Source organism: Dicentrarchus labrax, unplaced genomic scaffold (assembly GCF_905237075.1).
Source record: "Dicentrarchus labrax unplaced genomic scaffold, dlabrax2021, whole genome shotgun sequence".
Taxonomy (NCBI): domain Eukaryota; kingdom Metazoa; phylum Chordata; class Actinopteri; family Moronidae; genus Dicentrarchus; species Dicentrarchus labrax.
The window spans coordinates 15,217,937-15,240,843 of NW_026136719.1; the positions used below are offsets into that span (position 1 = coordinate 15,217,937).

The window sequence follows — 22,907 nt, forward strand, 5'->3', positions numbered from 1 at the left end:
TCGGAAGCAATGTTTTGTTTTTTTCTGGCGCTCAGCAGATCACAAACCCTCTGATTCAGTTTTCCTCTGACAATGTATATCAATCCTCAGGCCCCCTGCTGAGCTCAGAAACATCTGTGAACAAGAGACACTTTAAGGACAGTAAGAGATCATTGCATTAGGCATTAGGAACTTCATGATCTGGTAAATTGTTCTGCTACTTTAAGTAATGTAGAAATATGGTAAAGTACACACAAGCCCGGGGGTTAAGCCACAATCAGTAAAGATAACAATGTGTCTATCCTGGTGTCCCTCCTGTTGACTTTATAAACAAACAGAAGAAAGTAGATCCAGGGCTGCTACAGCTGGTTCTCATTGGTTCCCACTGCTAACTGAGGTAACTTTCTGCTCCATCCAACCACCGAAGGCCCTGGTGTATATTTATGCACCTGTGTGTGTGTGTGTGTGTGTGTGTGTGTGTGTGTGTGTGTGTGCGCGTTTCGACCACATCACCAGGATTAGTTGTGATCGGAGTTGAGCGACCCTGAGTTCAGTGCCGGTCCAAATAAACAGAGGAGGTGTTGATACTAACTCTCAGCAGCAGAACCCAGGGGATATCACACTAAACCAGACATAACGACTTCCACAGACCTCTAATCCAGCTGGGGAATAGCTTCATCACAGGAGCACACATCACGCTCATTCATGTGAGTTTATGTGTTTAGAGATACCTGAACACATTTGCAGAAACCGTAATTGTAGTGCGATAAAAGCATGAGCATTTGAGGTTTTACTGGTGAGTACAATGAGCAGAAAACAACCGACCCAAAATATAAGTCGAACACAGCATGCCAATAGTCACATTCTAGTTGTTCACACTACACAGAAAGATCACATGAAGATTAAAGTCAGAAGGAGGTGGCATTTTAAGAGCATCTTGCTTCTGTAAGTTGCTGTATTTCCTGTTAAACAAGACACTGAGTTCATGGTGGACATAATAAAGTCCCAGTAAGATGATGAAAGTAATATAGTGGACACTATCATCGCTAAGAAGTGGTGTTTTGGCATAGACCCGTGTCAAAGGGATCATTAAAACTAACCATGAGGTTGTTTTTGATTTTCCTGCTGGCTATATCTAATTGTTCTAGGTGGTCAGGAAAGAACACCAGCTGTTTTTTTCTATTTTTTTTTTAGTTGTTGACTGTAAGCTTTGATGTGTAGTTGTGTTGACAGCATGTCAGACTGCATCTCCACAGGACGTGATGGATTAGTTCCTGTGGTTAGAGACATCATGTGGAAGTTAGAGTCCAACACTTTTTATTGGCAGATGAGTCGCGAGACCTACATCAAGCATGCTTACATGTTAGAGTACTACTTTGAATTTAGCCTTTTGGCTTTTTAGCCCTCTACCTCCAAGCATGAGGACAGGATAGATAATAGGTAATCAGACAGTACTTGGGCATATAAGTAAGGGTGCTCTGTGTAAGGAGGTAGGAGTTCATCTCTGTGCCAGTGCTCACACATATTGATTAAAACAGACCATGAAAGACAATATCACCCCGAGGGTCAGTAGCTGATTAACCTCCACTTCTCAACATTTTAATCAACCACTGACCTCTAAAGAGCTAAAACAAGGAGGCTCTGCTTTCCCCACCCTTCACTCCCCCCCTGGGCTCTCGGTGGTGGTGGTGGGGCTGCTGTAATAAGACAGGCCTATAATGAACCATGTCCCAGCAGACTCTCATAGGAACTTGTGCTTGCTTATGGTGGGTCATTGAAAATTCAGGATGATTTCTCCATAAGTAATAATGATGTGAACCAGTGTCCAATGTGATTCATTACACACAAAAATATACAGGCTGTGATATGTGATCGTTCTGTGTACCTGATAACAACAGCAGGGTCCTGTGCTGTGCGTGGGACATCCAAATTAGAGCACTTATGTCAGTTATAATAGATCTACAACAACAACACAGATTTTAAACTCCCTTTGCCATGAAAGAACATTTACTGTAAAAACATTTAAAATCATGTTTAAAAATTTGAGGGGCTTTTCTAAAATTATTTCCTGACTTGAAATTTGTCCAAGAGGAGTTCTGTCTCTTTATATGTTTTCTCTTTTGTCTTTTGCCACTGACATTCATGGTCCTCAGATGATGAAATCTTCTAACTCTGGTGATCTCCTGACTTTTCCTCTGGTGCCACCAGAAGGTAGACATCTGTGGTTTAAGTATTGCCATAAAATCTGGCAGAGAGATACATAGCATAGATACATAGGAGGAATTGTAATTATTCTGGTAATCCTTCAACTTTTCCTCTAGTGCCATCATCACATCAAAATTGGATTTTGTCCAATACTTTGGTTTATGACAAGAAACCTGCAAAACTATTGATATTACTGCCAGCCTCAGCTGAGAGTTAATTAGAAAATATTAACATGCCAACATACTAAACTGAAATTGAGATATTCAAGGTGGTAAACACGTACTTAACACCTGCATGTCAACATTGTCTTTGTTAGTATGCTAGCATGTTGACATTGGCAAAGTATGTAAAGCACATCTGTGCTACAGTAATATAATATATAATATATATGCCAGCAGCTGCAAGTACCAATAAGATATACATAAGCAGCCTGCTCTCTGTCAGTGGAATTTCTTGTGCTGCTCCTAATCTTTCACCATTGCACATAAACCTTCTAGTATTGCTAAATATTAATCAAAGGATCATAGAGACCCCTTGAGACATGTTGTATTTCGCATTGTTTTGAATGTTTTCCAGTGAAATTGAGGACAAATCCACAGGGGTACAGGTCTTAGGCAATGTTTTTTGTGTCAACCCCATAAATATAATAATAATCTAAAACATATATTTGTATGTTTGAAAAAGTATAATGCACTAACTAAGCTATTAACATCCAACAACTCTTTTGCTTTTTATTTTAGGCTAAAAGTGAAGTGGAAGGATAGCAGCATGAACTGGGCTGTGACTATTTATTGAAACACCTCTGATGCGGCTGCCGCCTGGATTATGCTGCTCTCGCTTCTATGAGCCATCAGATAAGGGGGTCTATCTAATTCATATTCTAATTAATATGGAGCCACACTTCCTGCTTCTCAGGGCCTTAGGGAAGGACATCATTCATCAGGCTTTATCTCGAGTCGAAAGGTTCCTGTTCACCCTGCCAACCATGCTCTTTTACACTCTGCCCGGCTTTCTCTCCTTCTCATCCCTTTTGTCCAATCCCTTACCTGCCACTTCCTGTCATTTTAAACATGATAAAAGCATGTGGAAGATAGAAGTAAAGAATCAAACTTGGCTACTGTAGGTGTGCGCATTCATATGTTGAGAGAAATAATGTGATATAAACGCAGGGGAGAGGATTTAAGAGAAAAAAACGAGACAGCAGGATTCAAAAAGCTTCCCAAATTGCCTCAAGGGGGACATCTTTTAGTCTATGTGGGAAACAGCAGAGTGCATCATCAGGTTTTTTCACAGTGTGGAGCAAACTGCATCTCATATTGTTTCCTTTTATTCATTCAGCTCCTTTAATGTTATTGCATGAGTAGAATGATATGAATTTCAACAGCCTGACTTTGAAGGACAATAAAATAAACACATACAAAGTTAAAGCACAGATGTAAACTAGGAATTGGCAGTGATGAGATACATTTAATCATCCCCCCCAAAAATAGTTTGCTTATTGAAAAAGGTGCAAAAAAATTCCAATCAAATAAGTCTATTGGAGTGATTATCATAATTGGATTTGTAAATTGGTTAAAATCACTCGGCATAAATAGCCTTCTAGTCCAAATTACAACCACAAGAAATAAATCAATTTTCTTTTTGCCATTTGCAATTATCATTTACGCACCTCCATATTCCGAGGCTTTCATAAAAGAAAAGACACCGTTCTTCCTTATGTGTCTCTAGAACATCCAAAGGGAAGACTGACAGTCTTATTACTACAAAATGTGATGCTACAAGAAATGGCCATATAGACTCTAAGATCTGGCCAAACTTAAAAAACAGAGTGTAAATTGGACAACGTAAGTATAAGTCTGGTGTAAATATAAATAGGATGTGAAACATGATATTTCCACAGTAAAAATGCTAAAACTGTAAATCCTCAGAGTGATTAAAACAGCAAAATAAAAAGTGAAAAGTTAGGAAGTACCACAGAAATTTGGGCAAAAAAGTTCCAAACTGAAAATGCATGTAACCATATAGACTCCTTAAACTTCTACAAATTCTCCTTTGATTTTGTCTGATCAAATATATACACTGTACACCTGTGGACAAACCAGGTTAACATGTGACTTCTTGTATGCCATCTCATTCTTTAAAGCCTGATAACTCTCTATAAAAGCAAGAAATCTCTGTCTGTCAGTCTGTGTGTGTGCCTCAAATATCTCTGTAGATCAGGATCAGACTGACCTGAGAGTTTCAACATGGCTGCTGTGTGGTTTAAGGGTGTGCAACGTCGGCTTTGTTTGGACTACAAAGATACCGTTAATAAATTATTTCATAAATTATTTGCGAATTCCGCTAGGACTGTCAACTATAGCCACCATAGCCACGTGCGCACCAGAGCCAATCACTGCAGAGCCCACCCCCACGACACACCTTAAGAAACACGCTGATCTATACCTGCAGCGGCGCGGGCGGCTTTATACCTGCAGCGGATTTTGCCGGCTGTTCGGTCCCGTTCTGTGCATCTAAACTGACTGTTGTGGATTACTGAGACTGAACGAGTCCGGTCTGAGGAGATCCGGATACGCAAGGACAAAAAGCTGGAATGGGAATCTGTGGATGTTCGTCTGTAGCTGCTACACCTTCAAATACAACCTCATTTGGCCGTCCATGAAAAAGCTACTTAACCTCCCACTTTTCTATAGCAATACATACTTCCTACAGGCACTGCACTAGTTTGAATAAATCATGGATCTGCCGAGTCCTCCATATTATTCAGCAAAATAAGTTGTTAGAACAACACATAGAAGGGTTTTTTGATTTAACTCCTTGATCAGTAGGACATCATATTTATGTGCCTTCCAAAACCATTGACTCTTTATGATGTGACAACACTATGGGTAAGGTTTGGCTAGTTTTGGGCACAACAACGACCTGGTTAGGTTTAGGAAAACATGATGGTTTGGGTTAAAATTGCTACTTCATGAAGGTAAGGGGATCTTGATCATCATTGCTACAATAAGATTGCTCAAGGTCGTTGGAAACGGGAAACAAGCAGCAGTGTCCCATGTCAGAGTTGCAACTGCAGTAACTATACTGAACAGTCTGAATGAGGAGGAACAATAAAATGGTTAGAAACCAAGTTCCTGCCGCAATCGCTTCCTGTAGTGCACCTTCTGAATGATCAAACGTGAAATTACACAGGTATTGTAACAACGCAGCAAAGTGTCAGAATCAGTAGTACAACGTTGCCTGAGGCCAGAGACACTGAGCTGACACAGTTCACACAATGCAGTTAAACTACTGCATGGGGGGGTGATGTGAGCAAGCTCCCCTGGGTGGGAATCACTGCTCGAAAGAAGCTTCTTTAATCACCCTCTTCTTCCTTCTACCAGCTGTTGAGAGTGAAGTTGGTTATTAGAGCAAAGATGCTCCGACTCCATCTCTCATTTGAATGCCTTCTTGGCAGATACACAGTGTGAGAAGAGAGGAGGTGATCTGAGGAGCAGTGGGAGACGCAGAGTGGCAGTGCTAATGCAAACTGACCAGAGGTGACAGGCAAACTGTGACCAGAGGGGAAAACACTCCTGAAGAGCGCACACACACACACACACACACACACACACATCCTTGTACTCTCTCTTTCAGCTCGCCTGGTGTATAAAAAAATAACACACACTCTTTATTCAGGCTGGCAGCGAGGTGGCTTTAGAGAGACCACTCTTCAACAGGAGCGCTTGGGGTGAAGCCTCCATGTTGGCAGACATCCACCCTGCTTAAGTGTCCCTGAGCAAGACACTTCAGCTCTGTGCACCAGGTTTACACAGCTCACATCAACGGCTGCCGTTTATGGTTAATTATACAACGTTTACTCCTGATGCTGCATTGTGATTGGATGAGAAACACTCTACAAGAGCTTGTAATCACTTAATATTTGTACCTGGCTACTTGAGCAAGGTGTCCTTGACTTTCTTTTATTTATTTTTTTTTTTACACATAATTAACCAAATTCATAACCAATGGCGCTCGCTAAACAGATTTCACTGCAACAAAGAAACAAGGAATTATTTGCCAGCACAGAACATGGGATTATATTTGAATTTAGATTTTCAGGTACTGTTATGAGAACTGATGAATAGATCAGCTTCTTACTTCTAACATTTGTTACTAGAAACACAGTTGGAGTTGAATACATTCAGATAAATATCCAACATTAAGCCAAAATGAATTGTAAGATTTTAACAAAGGATGGTGGAAAGATGAGGATGTTGCTTAGCAACGGGAAAATATTTCTTTCTTGGCCAGGGACCAAAGAAAATTTATCAAAACAAAACCAAAGCTTCTGTCTCTGCTTCTGTCTCTGCCTTTGTCCCTGTGCCTACGGCCACATCACAGCAGGGCCACTATCTCTTGGTATAAATCTTCTTTTTATATGTTACTAAGTATTTTTCCTAAACCAGTTAAAATGTGACAGGAGCAGGGATAAATGGAAATACCCAATCACGCAGTTCTTGGTGAGCTTGCTGGTGAAACTTGAGTGAAATAAGGGCTTTTATGTGGAGTGAGTGTGAGGTCTTTACAGTAGCTCATTCCACTGTGCTGCTGTTTAAATATATTGAAATAGGTTGTCTTTCTGTTTGGTTATGATTCAGATACCATGTGAAAGTATGAGTATGTATAGTGCGACTAATCATTTCAATAAATAATGTACAGGGTGAAACCCTTCTGTATTTTATATCATTGGGTGCATTTGTATGTCCCACATTCAGTATGTTTTTACTCTCACTGAAACAACTTTAATAGATATAGACTGAAATGTACTGTTTCCTAATTTCAATCAAGACTACCATTCCACCAGTTAATTTAAACATGCATTTATATACTGTATGTATACACTGTAGAGAATTATTCAACTTTACAGCCCTAAAATGCATTTTAGCCTTTTAGCTGAATGTTTTGGTTTTATGACCTGCACATTTATTGGATTGGTTTCATTCATCAAGCCCTGAAGGCTGCTGTTACCAACAAATAAATTCCAAGTAACCCACTGTATGTTAACTGTCCAGCACCAAAAGGCAGACAAAGGTGCCCAGTGGCTATAAATGTGTCCAAGCATCTAGCAAGCTTAAGACCCTGAAACCTTTTCTCGGGTGCTGGTGCAGGCAAAAACAGAGCAAAATAGAGAAAGGATTATTGGGCTTACAGTTGGTCTGTTGGTCTGTGTTTGCTGGATGTGAAAGTGGGCAACTGTTTGATATTTAGTGGTGGTTATTTAGTAGTCAATTTGTTTGGATTGTTTCCATCCAAACAAGTTGACTCCTGCTTAATGTAGATTTGAATAACCAGCATTGTGCAAGAAACCACATCATAAAAGTTACAAGCTATGTTAATGTTTCATTTGCTAGATTCTTCTTTCACTATGCCTGTCCAAAAGGTGAAACACAGTTTTATTACAGGGATGGGTAAGTATTTTTGATATACACACAAAATATGGGCTAACTAAAAGTATATTAAAACAATATGTGATATGAAAAAATTAAAAGCCTGAGTGGAAATGGCAGAAATGAAAATAAAAGAACTCGCAAAAATATTGCTAAAGCGTTTTTACGATTGGCTGAGGCAATCATGAAGCATGTGACTTAAATATCCACTGATGCTTCCTGCCCCACTGAAGGGATTAAAAATGGCAGCAAACAAAAAAAATCAGATTTGTATAAAGCAATGAGGAGACTGTAACCGTTCATCAAATTAATACATGAAACAAATTCGATATTTCCATCAAGGACGTCATCTTGTTGCACCCTCTCCTTTTTGCAATGGTTAATGACACCTGACGGGGCAATATCCAGATGAACTAACTCCTAATATTTGCATAATAGTAGTGGATAAAAACATGCATAAATGTGCCTTTTCTTTTGCAAATGTTCTTACATTTGAGTAAGAATGTTGCTTTATTTAGATGGAAACCTGGCTGGGGAAAGCTCCTTTTCTCACTTTTATGTTTCCATATGAATTCAGTTTAACTGTGTATTTAAAGCTTTGTGTGCACATCCCTTTGAGTAAAAATTCTAAAATGACTTCACCAACAGACTTAAAAACTCTTTCACCCCCCTGGCCATCAGACTGTACATCAGCTCTCAGTCAAGGCAGGGAGGACAATAGACAATGGACAATTTCCTCCTCCATTTGCACTGTTTTAATTTGAATGTTAATTTTAATTTTAATGTATGTTTAATGTATGTCTAATGTATGTTTGTATGCTGCTACTGGATGCTTGAATTTCCCTCAGGATAAACAAAGTATCTATCTATCGATCGATCGATCTATCTATCTATCTATCTATCTATCTATCTATCTATCTATCTATCTATCTATCTATCTATCTATCTATCTATCTATCTATCTATCTATCTATACAGCACATCAAGCTATCTCTCATTTCAGGGCTTTCTCTTCTTACCAGTCCCTGCCAGCTCTGTAAAATAACTTAAAAGAAAACAAAAGAAAATCTAACCATAAAATCATAAAATACTACAGAGGACACGTGAATGTGAGTAATCCTCTCCCAAGCAATTTTTAAGGGCTTTCCTTCTGTTCAAAGTAATGCAACATTTCCTGCAGATTTGTTCTTTGTGCGCACTGCCTCTCCACCTAAAACACCACCTTCCACTCAGCTCACACATTCGCACACGTATGCACTTTTGTTTTCATCTCCTATGCGTCTGTCTGTCTGATACACACACTTCCTGTCTCTCTGTTTTCCTTAGCAGCTTCTGACAGGTGGTCCTGCGGGGCCCATCTCAGTTGGCAGTAGGCTACATCTCCCACAAAAGCCTCTCCATCTGGGTCAAGTCAGAGAATAACAGGCCTCTAAGGAAGAAGGAGACAAGATACACACACACACACACACACACACACATACAATACAAACACAGAGGCAAATCTGAAATAGTGTGCGTCAGTTCTCCTGAATTCTTCATGTGTCTGTATATGTGCATCATGGCATGTGTCACTGAGTGCTGGTTTTATGTCTGCTGTACTGTATGTCTGCATGTGTTGTGCATTTGTGGGTCTACATGCCCACTTACAGTTGTAATAAAAACCTAGAGCCTGGAGCTGCTTCACAGCTCCCTAATTACACAGAATGGCAGGTGGCAGCGGCAGCATTTTAACCGCTGGACAAATAAATAGAGGAAATCACATTACATTATATACAAAATGTAAGCCTGACATGTGAATTCTAAGGACTGTTGCTGTTGCTTTTTTGACACCCTCAACGATTTCAAGAGGATACATATAAAGTAATTGAATAGAGCCTGTACCTCCCTTTGTTCATAATTTGAATAGGTTGAAGTATGTTTGTCAGTCCCTTTCACGTTTTTTTTTGCGGATCGTTATTGCCTAAAATGTCTCATTTCACAGCGGCTTTTCTAAAAAAACAAGTGAGATGAGTTTGGTGACGTATGGCTCAACGTTTTTCAAGGGGGACTGCTATGATTGGTGAAATTTGCAGAATCTTTCCAGTGACAACATCACAAGATTGTGAAGAATTCACAGGGGTTGTTTGAATCTGCGTTAATTGATTGCAACATTGCAACTTCCTGCAGGGACTGGTTTGTGCTTTTGTCTAATTCAGTCTTTATGTCTGACATTCCCTCTAGGGTGAGGATTTGATTTTGCCCTTGTGGGATAATTTTTTTGTACATGGGAAGTTGGGTACACAATATGCTGTAGTAGTCTTGCACCAGAAACAGATGTTGCCGTGTTCCATTTTGTGTAGTCTACATTACATTGTTAGAAAGGAAAAAACGGAAAGAAACCATTACCATATATCAGAAACACGCCGCACACAGATAACATAACCGTCCAATTAAAACCATGTTTCTCAACACATAGAGCAGCATTTTTCAGTTGTTCTGAAAACTTCAGCTATTGTAGATGCATGCATTTTCGTTACTAAACAGCATGTTAAGTTAAGAAACTCTATATAGTGGCAGTCAGTGTTTTTACAAAGACAGTTTGCTTGCTTAATAAGCAATAACCACATGTCACATCAAAGGAAAATAATAACCAAGATAAGAGCTCCCTATTAGTCTATAGATATTATAGATATGTACAACCACGTATTAAGTGGCACACACATGCACAGGCCCAACACATACATGAAGAACTACATGAAGCAAAAAACAAGGTGTGTTGTCTATTTTTATGAAATAGGACATAGGTTAAAGCTACATCATGATGATATATGTTGCATCTCCTATTTCAGGACATATGAGTTGCTCTGATGTCGCAGTACACCTTCACTTGTCAAAGGAATCAATGCCTGTTTGTGGGACTACTTTACTCTTACCAGTCTCACGGGAGTTTTTCTTTATTCATTATGAACAATCAATTCATGGCAGATAAAAACAAACTTCAGCTCTAATATTTATTCACACTCAGGGCTTTCAGCTTTCATTCTCTCCTGTCAATGATCCAGAGGCAGTGAAGATCGATGTTGCTAATCATGCTGCCTTCCTGGAGTAGCAAGTAGCAGTAGCTAGTGTAGCATGTTCCTTTATGTCTGTCCTGCGGGAGCGGCAGTATAATGTTGTCTGGCGCTCTCAAACACTGACCCAGCAATCCCTGCCTGAAACATGTATGCACACACTTTACTCAACACAGCAAACATGTCTTCTCTACAGTCTTTCTTTCACCTTCCTATTTTACTTTCTCAACTAAAAAAGGAAAACAATCCCAGGACAAATTGTATTTTAAAGGTATGTGCAATTATAATTGTTTATATATTTTATGCAAAAATTACCACAATATACAAAATGATCTGTGTACATTTTCTATTAAAAAATAAATTGTATTTAGTCACATCACACAATATTTCTGCATTGTTCAGTCACTTACATCAAAGAATTGACCATTTACAAAAAATACATAAACAGTAAGATTTGGCAGAAAAGACAGCAGTGGGTAGTCCTCTAAATCACCCTTTGATACACATACATAAAACATTAAATCTTGGTCATAAAGGTTGAGGTGTTGGAGGCAGCGACAGCATCAAACAACATCAAGGTATCAGCAGAGCAATAGTGAGAGTCAGAGTGTCAGTGTGAGGTTATAATGGCCACCTTACTTGTGAACTGAGCCACTGAATGACCCCGTGATTGTGAGGCATGACTGAAGCAGCTGATGCCAGTCAGTTAATGCCAGTGTTATGTAATGCAATGTTATATTCAATTTTATTTATATATTTATAGAATTGTCCAAGACAACAGCTGTTTCTACAGTCTAATGTCTTTTACAGTAATAGTAGCATTAGCAGTCAGTAGTGTATCTGCTGTGTTAAACATTTTTCTCTACCACTTTTGATGTCAGTACTTTGCTGATGGCCAGTGCAGGTTGTGATTAAGATGGTTAATGTGACAATGCACACCAGTGCTAATGTACACCAATGCTAATGTAACATTAATGTCCTTATAAAGGTACGCAGTTGTATAATATACTGCCCCAGCCCTCACTTCATTCATGTGCTTCCTCCTGTCATCGAAGGTCACAAGTGTGTGAAAGGTGGTTTCCCTTCACCCAGCCACTGAGTACAGGGTTAACTATAAGCCAGGCCTGCCAGGGCTGTAAAGTAGGGGCTGCAGTCATGCCGCAGTATCAACTCACTCAGCTGTGAAATATGGCTGACATGATTGTGTGCAAACCACAATTACGTCTCGAGTCCCTGACAAGTGACCACAGAGCACTAGTTGTTCAGTCAACTGTGGAAAATAAACTGGTGGACCCTGCCTCTAATGCCTCTATTTGGCAAAAACACAATCACTGCAATGTCACACACAGTTCTAACCGTTTGCTATAGAAAGAGATTGGCACCAATGTGACAGGAGGGAGAGGAGAGGAGCCTATTTGTGATGCTTAACAATAACAAAGAAGAGCACAAGAATAATTTTGTACGTGTGCTTCTGGTTTGAATGGCTGCAGTGATTTTCTCGTCAGCTATGATACTATTATCATTATTATATGCTGTCAATGTGGCATTTGAACATTTGCAAGAGTTATATTTTGGACTGACTAGAAAAAGACGTCCTTTCATCCTTTTATTTTTCTCTATACAATAGATACATGAAAAAAGAGGTCCACCTGGGCCAGGGATCAGCGGGGGCTCCTTTCTCTCGCTGTCTGAGTCTGTCTGTTTTTTCTCCATGTTACCCTGTTTGTCACTCTCCCAAGCCTCAGCTGGCTTCTTCTTGCTGCTCTTATGAAGTAAAATGCTATATCTGCTGTCTTATTCTTCATTTTAATTTCTCTGATATCATATACCAATATGCAAAATGCAGAATATATCAACCTTACCATCATTTCACAAGTCTTGGCAAAGCTAAATATAAAATTGCTTCTTTTCATTTTCAATTGCGATTTCAGTTCTATTTGTATAGCACCAAATCATAACAGACGTTACCTCAGGACTCTTTTCATGTAGAGCAGGTCTAGACCATAGTCCTTATAAAATTGTTTACAAGACCCAACTATTCCCACCATGAGCAAGCGCTACAACGTCTAAGAAAAACGTCCTTTTAAGAGGCAGAAACCTCAAGCAGACCCAGCTCTAGGTGGGCGGCCATCTGCCTTGACTGATCAAGCCATGAAAGATGTCTACGTAGTAAAAAGAAAAGCTAATTAAGATTTATTTTAATGTAGCTCATCTAATCAAGTTACTGTAGCAATAGGTTAAATCTTGCAGCAAATGAATGTATCCTTTAGCAGCGATTGGAGTCAGTTTACTATATCTTTTTTGGGATTATTTAAGAAAAAGCCCCACTAGAAAGCTAGCCAGGAATCATACTGGTGAATTACTATTTGAAAAAATATAGAATAAACAAACGGGCACTAATAAGCAATGATTACGCCTCTCTAACACTAGGTCACCCTCCTCAAATTTCCCTGATAGAAAGTATTCAAAATATAATTCTGTTAGTTTTCTAGCTTTACCAGTTGTAAAGTCAAGTCTCCAGAGCCAGTGCATCTCCTGGGACCCCTGTACAGCTGCAACACACCTGCAAGTGTGTTAAAACTGTACAGAAATGGTTCAGTTTCTAAAAACACACCATTATTCTTCCCCAGAAATAATGCCCTAAAAGGCAGTTACAACCACGGTGGCCTAATAGGGTTTGCTAATGTTTGAAGATGGATGAAAATTTCTCTACTAATACCTGGGCACTTTATGTTCAAAGAAAAAACACAAAACCACAATAATGATTATCTTTCCATGATATAGCTGCAAACTCATTTTAACACATGTGCACAGCCGTACTTCTGTCACCACCCACCTCTTCATTTATATTTACAGCATACTATGAACAACACCACTATATATAATCCGCTGTGGGATCATTAAGATCAAAAGACAACCAAACCGCTGAAGACTAAAAGCTGCAGTTTCTCATCATTGTGCTTTTGTTTCTTATTATCTATTCATGAATTAAAGATTTAATGCTACCCTCAGAGGGCATGATAGTGCTGGGTGTAAAAACCAGAGAACATCCCTTGTTTACTGTTTGTTCACAAACATCTAAGCAGGAGAGATTTTTAAAATAGTCCCTGACATCATGTATCTTGTGTATAACTCTTGTTTACACCAAGCATCCCACAGCTGTATTTTTATTTCGATGAGATTTCTAGTCTTGTCAAGTGACAAAAGATTAAATTGACTCTGTGCTTTCATGGAAATAGCCAACCGAAAAGGGAGAAGAACATCAAAATGATTTAGGATTAAGGAGGAGTCCAAAATTGTCTGTCTGGGGCCAGAAACCAGGGGCCCAAAGCAATAAGTTAGACCACTTATAGCTCAGAAAAAATGCACACAAACCAATCCCTGCTGGCCACAGAGCCAGGAACAGAGGCTGCTAATTGGCTAATTTCACTCCTACTTAGAGGATTAATTTGTCCATTTAGGTCTGAATGAAAAATGCTCAACTATTGGAGGGCAGAACTGGGTTGGATAGACTCACCATCTCCGCCTATACCGGTCTGATGCACAGCCTTTTAATCATTTCATTAACTGAATGATAAAAAATGGCACTTGCAAACTGTGTAGTTTTGATTTTTTGTTGCTCTGGTGTCTGAATATAAATCTTCATTCCACCAGCGTAGAGATGTCTGTTTCCTCGTTGCAATCAGTCAGCGTGCCATCTCTCTCTCTCTCTCTGTCTCTCTCTCTCTTCCTCCCTCTTTCATCAGCTACAGTAATATTTATGGCCTGGCAGGGTCATAAGCTGTCACAGAGAGCACCTCATAAACCCTTTCACCGATGTCCTGCTGGCCCTCCTGTAGTTATGTGATCATAATGGAAAGTCTACGGTTATGATGTGTATGTGCTGTGATTTGTGTGCATCGTTAGATAGATATTTGGAGATGAGGGAAGCATGGGTTTGTGTGTGTATATGTGTGTCTTTATTGTTAAAAAAGAGGGGAGCTGATGCCCTTTTGACCATACAGCGCAGAGTGCTCTGGTAAGTAACGTTATACATCGTCCATTGTAGGGACAGCCCTGAAATGGACATTTTACCACTGGTTTATGCTAAAGTAAGATGTTATAAATCATCTCGTCATCATGTGTCGTGTTATGTTTTGTTCTTTGGCATGCTGTAAAACCAATTGCCCTCCGGGGACGAACAAAGTTGAGAGCTGAAAGTCATCAATCTTCCCATGTTTCTTTTTCAGGCCTTTTGAGTTTGCCAAAAAAATATTCAGGCACTATTTTAGGATCTCTCACATTTGAATCAAAACTGTTAGCCTGTGTGCATAACTCTTTGCCTCAGGGTTGCCTTGGTGACTACGAGCTGTTACCTGACAAATGTTGCCGCAGTGTTATGGTGGCAATACATTTCCTAGCTGCAAAGAAACCTTGTTATTGCACTTTAAAAACACTGTATTTCAGCAAACACTTAAGAGATTGCATTGTTATTGTACTGGCAACATGTGTACATTTGGGTTAGTGACTTTTCCTTTTTTCTCCTTTTTCAGTGAACATAATGCTTATGTGCTTAAAACTTAAACTGCTGTTTTAACACTAACTGATTGTTTGAAAATGAGGACATGACCTTAAAGTCAGCTACAGGCCTGTATGTACAGTATGTGCAGCACATTAGGAGGTAGCTGCAGAAGCATTGATAAATGGTGTAAGATATATGGGGTTGAATGCACATGATGACACTCTCTAATCTTTACAGATCAAAAATGAAAGATTGTTTTTAGTGTCCCAAGCCTGTACGAGCAGGTAGCAAAGGCATGAGCATATCCCTCGGATCATGCCAGAAACACGCTCGGGGTCCAACCTGTCACTCTAAAGGTTAATGGATGCATCGGTGCACCAAACCGCGGTGACTACTTGGTCTCTCTGACTACCGGACGCCTCTGTTTTACCGTACAGTTTTCAGTTCAAGAAGCGCTGGTCATGGCTATTGTTTGCAATAATTAAAGTATTCTCAAAGAGTCCACAGTGTTATGAGTGCTGAAAATGTGCTTAGCTTGAAGCACTCTTGGGAACGTACAACAGCGTCTCATTTCCATTGAAAACAATGAGCAAAAGAGGCCAGCCCTGAAAAGAGATTTTCCCAGCAGAGAAGCAGATTTAATATTCTCAGGGCATACAGTATAGGTCGAGCACTTGCTGGCGTTGAGATAAACCTTTGTAGCTCAGGTGATTAATGCATTATAGTGAAAGGCAAGAGCAGCCATGAACTTGAATTAATTTTTTTCTGACAGTAATTGAATACAAAATGAAACAGTAGGTTATAGACAGTGCAGTAAAGAAAATATTTCTTCTCCTTGTTCCACAAGCTCTAACCAGCTGGTGAATGCATTTATAGAGTCTATAATAGTCCAAAATTACAGTAACCCGATTAAGACAATGATGTGAATTAGGGCTGTACCAGACCCTGAATTTTGTCAGTCGAATTGGATTTGGCTTTTCAATACAAAGATTTGACGATTTGTTCCTTTTTGTTTCTGTTCAGCACCACACTTTAGTGTCCTATATCAGCAGTTCCTGTGGTTGAAACATGGCTAAGAGTCTCATGTTTTAGCCTACCTCACATTTTAATGCCTTTTTTGTCATCTGTGATGTAAAAACATCAGATTGTCAGAAAGTAAAAGTGTGTGTCCTGCTCATAGTTTAGTTATAAAATGCAACACGGAGCGTCTCTTAGCTGAAGGGTCAATCACAGTGGTCAGCAATATGGAGGTTGTACAGCTGTCTGGTTCAAAAGTGTTGACTGATAGTTTAGTGTATTTAATGCGACTGAATCAATCAATTATTGGCTATCGTTTCCCTTCTTTAAGGGCGGTGCCTTAAGGAACGTTAATATTAATACAGCTCAGCAGAGTGGAGGAGAGAGACAGTGGAGAGCTGATGATTGCTGCACTGCATTGCTGTGCATGAAAGCTTTGCACGTTAAACAAAATATCGAATGGGGCTCATATAGTTCAATATAGCCAATAGCGATCACTGAAAAATCCCATGGATTTCTTTACTACAATAGTTGCTGAGGTTGCTGAGATATTGTTGTTTGGACCAAATTGGCCGACAGACATAACGTGTTTCTACAAAATTTGCATGATGAGTTAATCACAGTAGCAGTGCAACACAAACAGAATCAACATCCTCAATCATTCATTGCTGCATAAACAGGAATATACTTAACATATACAAAGTCAGTGGTGCAGGGAAGCACTTTGTGGCATTCAGACCATGGTTCAGCTGCAGAGCATGGATCCAACCCTGTGCAACCCTGTCACTAAAGAACTTGTACTTCCATCTCTGTGGAAACATGAATGTAAAGTAGCTGCACATGTTAGACTCTCTCGCTACCTGACATCTCACAAGTGCAGGGCTGAGTTTCACCTTAACACTGCTGTCCTCTCCATTATTTAAATCTCTCCATGCTGCACTTCAGTCCAGAGAAGTATCACTTCAGGACAAAGTACATATCGCTTTCTTTTTATGAATGAAACAGCCAGACTGATATATAAATAAACTAAAATCTGAGAATACAGGTTAAACTAAGACTAAGTCTATAGTCTTAAAGTTCAACATTTTAGAAAATGTACTTACTTGCTTTCTTGCTAAGAGTTAGAGGAAATTGATAAAACAGTCAAAATCAGTCTATATAGTGCACTAAACATACGCCCCATCGTTTAATTTGAGTTTAAAATCTATTCACTTTTTAATAGCTTCAACATTCTCACAAAGGAACGGAAAAAGTTTCTATTCCCACAGAGCAAAGCGACGGATTTCATAGAGTCATAAAACTCAGTGATGATGTACTGGCACAGAAAAGCTCTGCATTGGAACTGCATTGATTAAAATGGAATTAACTGTGCATTAAATATATAGAGAGGTATGTAGAGGTATTCGTTATGTGTACTGTACAAATACATAGAAAACGAATGAAAAAAAACAAAGCAAAAACAGTTGAGGCTTCCTCAGACAAATACTTTATACTGCAGACTATCACTGTCGTGTTTCCCGACAGGGCAAACAAGGATTCACCGCCCTCTAACTCTCACTCTGTCTTTTTGTCTCTCTCTAAACACATAATCCATCACAGTCACAAACAGCAGAAGACTGCAGGTAGTCTTGTCTCTCTCCTGCCTCCGAGTGATACGGAGTAAATCTGCTGTGGCATTAATGCAGCAGACTTGACTAAATAAAAAACTACAATGTTTATTAGCTATTTCAGATAAGGTGGACGAGGAGTATTTCCTTCAAACATGGACACGGTGTGTTTTCTCATTCCAAGCACAATATTTCAATATACCTTTGATGTGAAGTTTACAAAGAGTTGGGGTAGACAGAATTTCATATTCAACACATCTTCTCTCCCCACAATAGTGAACCTGGTTTTTCCATTCTGGCATACAAACATTCAGTCTTCAACCATCCAGACATTGCACTAGATGTCATACGCTGACTTGACTGCAATGTTTCAGAACCTAAGATGTTACACAAGCTTTCCTCTCTATACCCTGTCTCGTCTTATATTTATACATCTATTTATAACTCGTATTTGTCTCTAATACTTCAATGTACATACAAAGATCTCAGAAAGCTGCAAAATTGTTTAAATATCTCAAAATATTGAGATTATAATTATCTATCTATCTTAACATTTTATACCAGTTGTTTTAGGCAACTAATGATTATTTTTGTAATTGATTTGATTGTTCATTTGTTTGTTTTTTAAATTAATCATTTAGTCTTTGAAATGCCATAAAATAAGGTCCAGCTGGACTCAAACCCATGACCAGTGCAACAAGGAATAAGCTCTACTAGGTGAGCTACCAGGGCACCCCGCATTCACATATTTTTTACAGAACAAGACATACAAGACATATAATGGGCAGTTTTTGTTACCTTTGGACAGAGTCAGGCTAGCTGTTTCCCCCCTGTTTCCAGTCTTTGAGCAAAGCTAAGTGTATTAACGGCTCACACCTTGTGGGTCCTTAACCGGCTGCTGGATCCAACTACATAACAGTCCAATAAAATAAAAAAGCACCCTACACACACACTTAACTGGAAGCATCAAATATTTGGCATGTTTTGCTTGAAGTTATGAAAATAGCAGCAGATTAATAATCTCTGTAAAATGACTAAACTCCCCAGATTAGCCCATGGACATTGTTTTATCATATAAGAGACTAATCTTGAATAACACAGCTAAGAAATCAAGTATTTAACACATACACTTAAATGGTTTGGAGAATGGTTTACGAATCACGATGGCCACCCACAGTTGGCAGATGGATTGGTGCTACGTTGCCAGGACTGAAAGCGTCCAGCCGGTGCATTAGTCACCTGCCAGTCAGCGCTGGGTCAAGGCCAGAAAAGGAAAAGCTTGACTGTCAGGACTGAACATTACATGCAACAGTAACAAAAACCACACCAGATAATAGCTTTTAGACCCCTAAAGTCAGGAAGCAGTGGCCAAAGAGTGATGTCTCTGTATGCTGGCAGGTGCAGACTATTCCAGTAAATTAGTCATGCATTTTATGGAAAGAGAGGTAAGAGGATTTAACTCTTTTACAGAGCAAAACGTGTGACCAATTTCTACTCACACCTCAATGATGGGATATTTCCTTTGATCCCCAAGAGCTGAAATGATTCGGATCTCTTTCTGTGGTCTAGCGTTACACAAAGGGATGCAGATATGTGTAGCACAGAAGCAATGTGATAAAACTAAAGGGAGCAAGACAAGTGATATGCAGGGAGAGGGAAGGGGTACTACACGCTTTGGTAAAGCAGCAGAGATGTGATGAGATTATTTATGGCATTAAAAGAGCGTGAAATAGAATTGGGCAGGGGCTTGTTTGTGCTATACCCCAATCCTGATCTCCACTTTAAAGAGAGACATCATGATCACCCCGAGTCTCGAGTGCATCAGTATGTCTTTTTGTAGTACAAAGGAGGAAAAAAATTATTTATGTTGTGCAATGTATCACACATACAGGTAAGGGGAGTGTGGGCTATAACACACCCTATGTGTCATTTAAAGGTTTTCAGGATCTATTATGGCAGACAAATGACTGGAACTATTGGGAAGGAAAGAAACATTTCACCACTCAGATATAAAACAACACTGCAAGACCACTGAGGGCCCATATTTATAAAAAAAAAAAACGTTATCTAGTTTATTTATGAAAAGTAAAAATCCTTCACTTCTACTTCTACTAACACATAAAGCAAATTTCTTACGACTTAAAAATGCCACAAAAGATGCAGTGTGGAAACAAAAGTAAGAGAGTGAGAGTGAAAAACAAATATTGTTGGTCATAATGGATACTACATTAGCTGAAGCAATATGCATGATTCAGAATAACCTATTATTTGCAGATTTATCATGTGGTCACTTGAGAGTTGCTCTTAATGGCCACTCTTACACTTTGCTGAAAATCGAAGGGAGTAGCTTCATAAATATGCACATATTTTCACTACTACATTTGGCTCTTAGAGAATTCTTCAGTGTAATTCTTTGATAAAAATTAGCCCTGGGCCTCAAGAATTACTTTTAAGAATGCTAAAATAGTTATAATATAAATGTATAAATAGGGATAAATCAATAGGAAATTGTCTGACATGGAAACAAATGAAAACCAAACTAAAGAAGGATAAAACTCTTTTGCTATCAGAAGAGATACATCATAAAAATCATATAATAAGGCGATTTTAGTGCTATATTGATAAAGTGATTGCATACAAACCAGTGCCAGCATTTTTCTTTGTAGTCCTTTTGTGAATTATTTATATTCAGGTAATGTATAAATTACCAAAGATATTTTGTAAAATCACTCAGTAACTGGTGTCAGAAGGTGTGCATACACATCTTGTTTCCATGCTGCAAATTAAGAAACCTCTAGAGCTCTCTTACATTATTCTTTCCCTTCATTTTTTTGTTTCTATTGAAAAATGTCAGTGGTTTGATAAATATGGGCCCAGGTCCACCTGCTGTGGTGGGAGTTTAGAGCATACAGCGCACATGGCAGCACACAGGTTTCTATCCAGAATGATGCTATGTGTATTTGAACTGACTCATACAGTTCAATGATTATTCATCTGCAAGCAGAGACAAGAAAAGTAAAAGACTTCTAACTGACTTTGGTCCTGCAGTTTCCAGGTCATTGGCTATGAAAACATACAACTGGAGCTGCGATCCAGGGATTTTAACACAACCTGAACATGCCCCAAGGTTGTAACTGTGTTCACAGACAGTTACAGTTTCCACTACTGCTAAACTGCAAGCGTGACAAGCAACAAGGTTCGGGTTTGTCAGCACTCTGTCACATTGTGTTATTGTTAATAAACTCAGATGACAGCGTGTTGACTATTTTTATTCAACTCAGGTAATCATAAAGAGTAGTTAATAATGCCTTTGTCATTTTGTATTCTCTTGTAGTGTGCTAATCTACATATGGTGATCCTAACAGGAAGAAAAACAAAACATCTGTTTCAGTATGTAAGTATGTGTCTTGTACATTGTCACATCTCCATCCATCCCATCACCACAATAAAAGACTCCCACTTGGGTATTATTGCTTTGTTCAGAGCTGTTAGATTAGCAGCTGAGGGTGGGCGTTCAGAGGACACTCACCACAAGAGAGAGCGGCCTCTTCCATGACACCACTCCGATCAGTCCCGAGAGCAGCACCTGGGAGAGAAAACAGATGCTGTAAGAGGTGACTGACAAGTACATGGAAACAAAGATGGACAGATAGTCATGTAATGAATTTAAGAGAAATTCTGGTTTCATGTCATCTGAGGCTTATTTGTGTATATTTGGGCAGTTTTCCTACCAACATCCTATTGGATCTGGGAAATGAGGTGATATCACTGAAAAAAAGTTTAATGGTTCAAGAAACATGTGAAGTCAGATGATCCTACAGGTTTTTTTTTTTTTTTTAAAGTGTTTGTAATATAGATGAGTGATTTCTTTTACAGTGAATCTTACTTGGCACATGGACATTACCTTCTACCCTTAGATCCACAGAGTTTAAATTGTGTTCACACATAATCTAGTTTGACTATGTTAGTCATTTTTAGCCATTCAAGGCTCTTGGGACGGTAATGTTGGCCTACTATTGAATTTAATGACATGAAATTCTCCCACTGACTTTGGAGAGCCTGATTTTTCCTCTACCGCCACCATGAGTGGACATTTTTGTCTTTTAGTGAAATATCTGAACAACTACTGGATGGATTACCATGAAATTTGGTCACTCATGTTCCCCTAAGGATGAACTTTGTCCAATACTTTAGACTATGATGTTTATGACTAAATACCCACAAACCTAATCACATTCTTGTCAGCCTCAGCTGACTCTGTCTTTAGTGCTAATTAGCATAAATTACAGCATGCTAATACAATGAAGGTGAACGCAGTTGCTGTTATAACCGCTTAACATCTGCTGTTAGCATTATCATTGTAAGCATGTTGGCATGTTAGCATTTAGCTCAGAGCAACGCTTTGCCAAAGTACAGCCTCACAGCCCCAGATCTCAGTAAGTACTTCGGCAAGTGCAATGTTATCAATAAATACCATTTAAAATAATGGTCAAAACTAAAAAAAAAAAAAAAAAAAAGGAACCAAAACTGTCCTCTGATAGACAAACACAGACTCTCAATATGGGATTCACTTTGGTTTCTCTGGCAAACTCATCATGATGGGTTGAGTTATACACAGATCAGGTGGGAGTTGTCGCTCGTGTTTGGTAATTCTTTGCCCATCTGCCATCAGATTTGTCACCTGTGTTTTCAGCGTGGATGTGGATTTCTTTGTAAACTCCTCATCATGTTCACAGGCTCACTCCGTTCTTTTCCTTTTAGCTGGGAACAAGCAAACAACATGATCCTGTCGTTTGAGGTGGCTATAGAAAGTTGAACACTGTGAACTTCAAGTGCAACGCCACTTTTTTTCCCCACAGTTGGTTAGGATTTCAAAAGCGTTATGCGTTCCCAGCTTCTTAAAAGCATGATTCACTCCTTACACAACATGATCCCCCATACAGGAAACTGCACTCACTTCACTGCATTGCTGCCAGAGACTGAAAAAAGCTTTGGTTTGGTCCCAGTGTTGATTCATGGATATTCTGTATTTATTTATTTATTTAATTACTGAAATCCATCAGAGAAACGTCAGTTTGTTTTGTAGTTCATTTCAGTATTAAAGAGCATAGGAAAGGAA

At 39.1% G+C, this 22,907-nt stretch overlaps 1 protein-coding gene across 2 annotated transcripts in view; it reads right to left on the reverse strand.

The window, feature by feature from the left end:
* Positions 1 to 22,907, reverse strand: part of fam189a1 (family with sequence similarity 189 member A1) — an 87,572-nt gene that overhangs the window by 26,492 nt on the left and 38,173 nt on the right. For both annotated transcript variants that reach the window (XM_051379959.1, XM_051379960.1), the window contains exon 2: positions 21,318 to 21,374. In XM_051379959.1, coding sequence (XP_051235919.1) covers positions 21,318 to 21,374 — 57 coding nt within the window. The remainder of the gene's footprint in view (positions 1 to 21,317; positions 21,375 to 22,907) is intronic.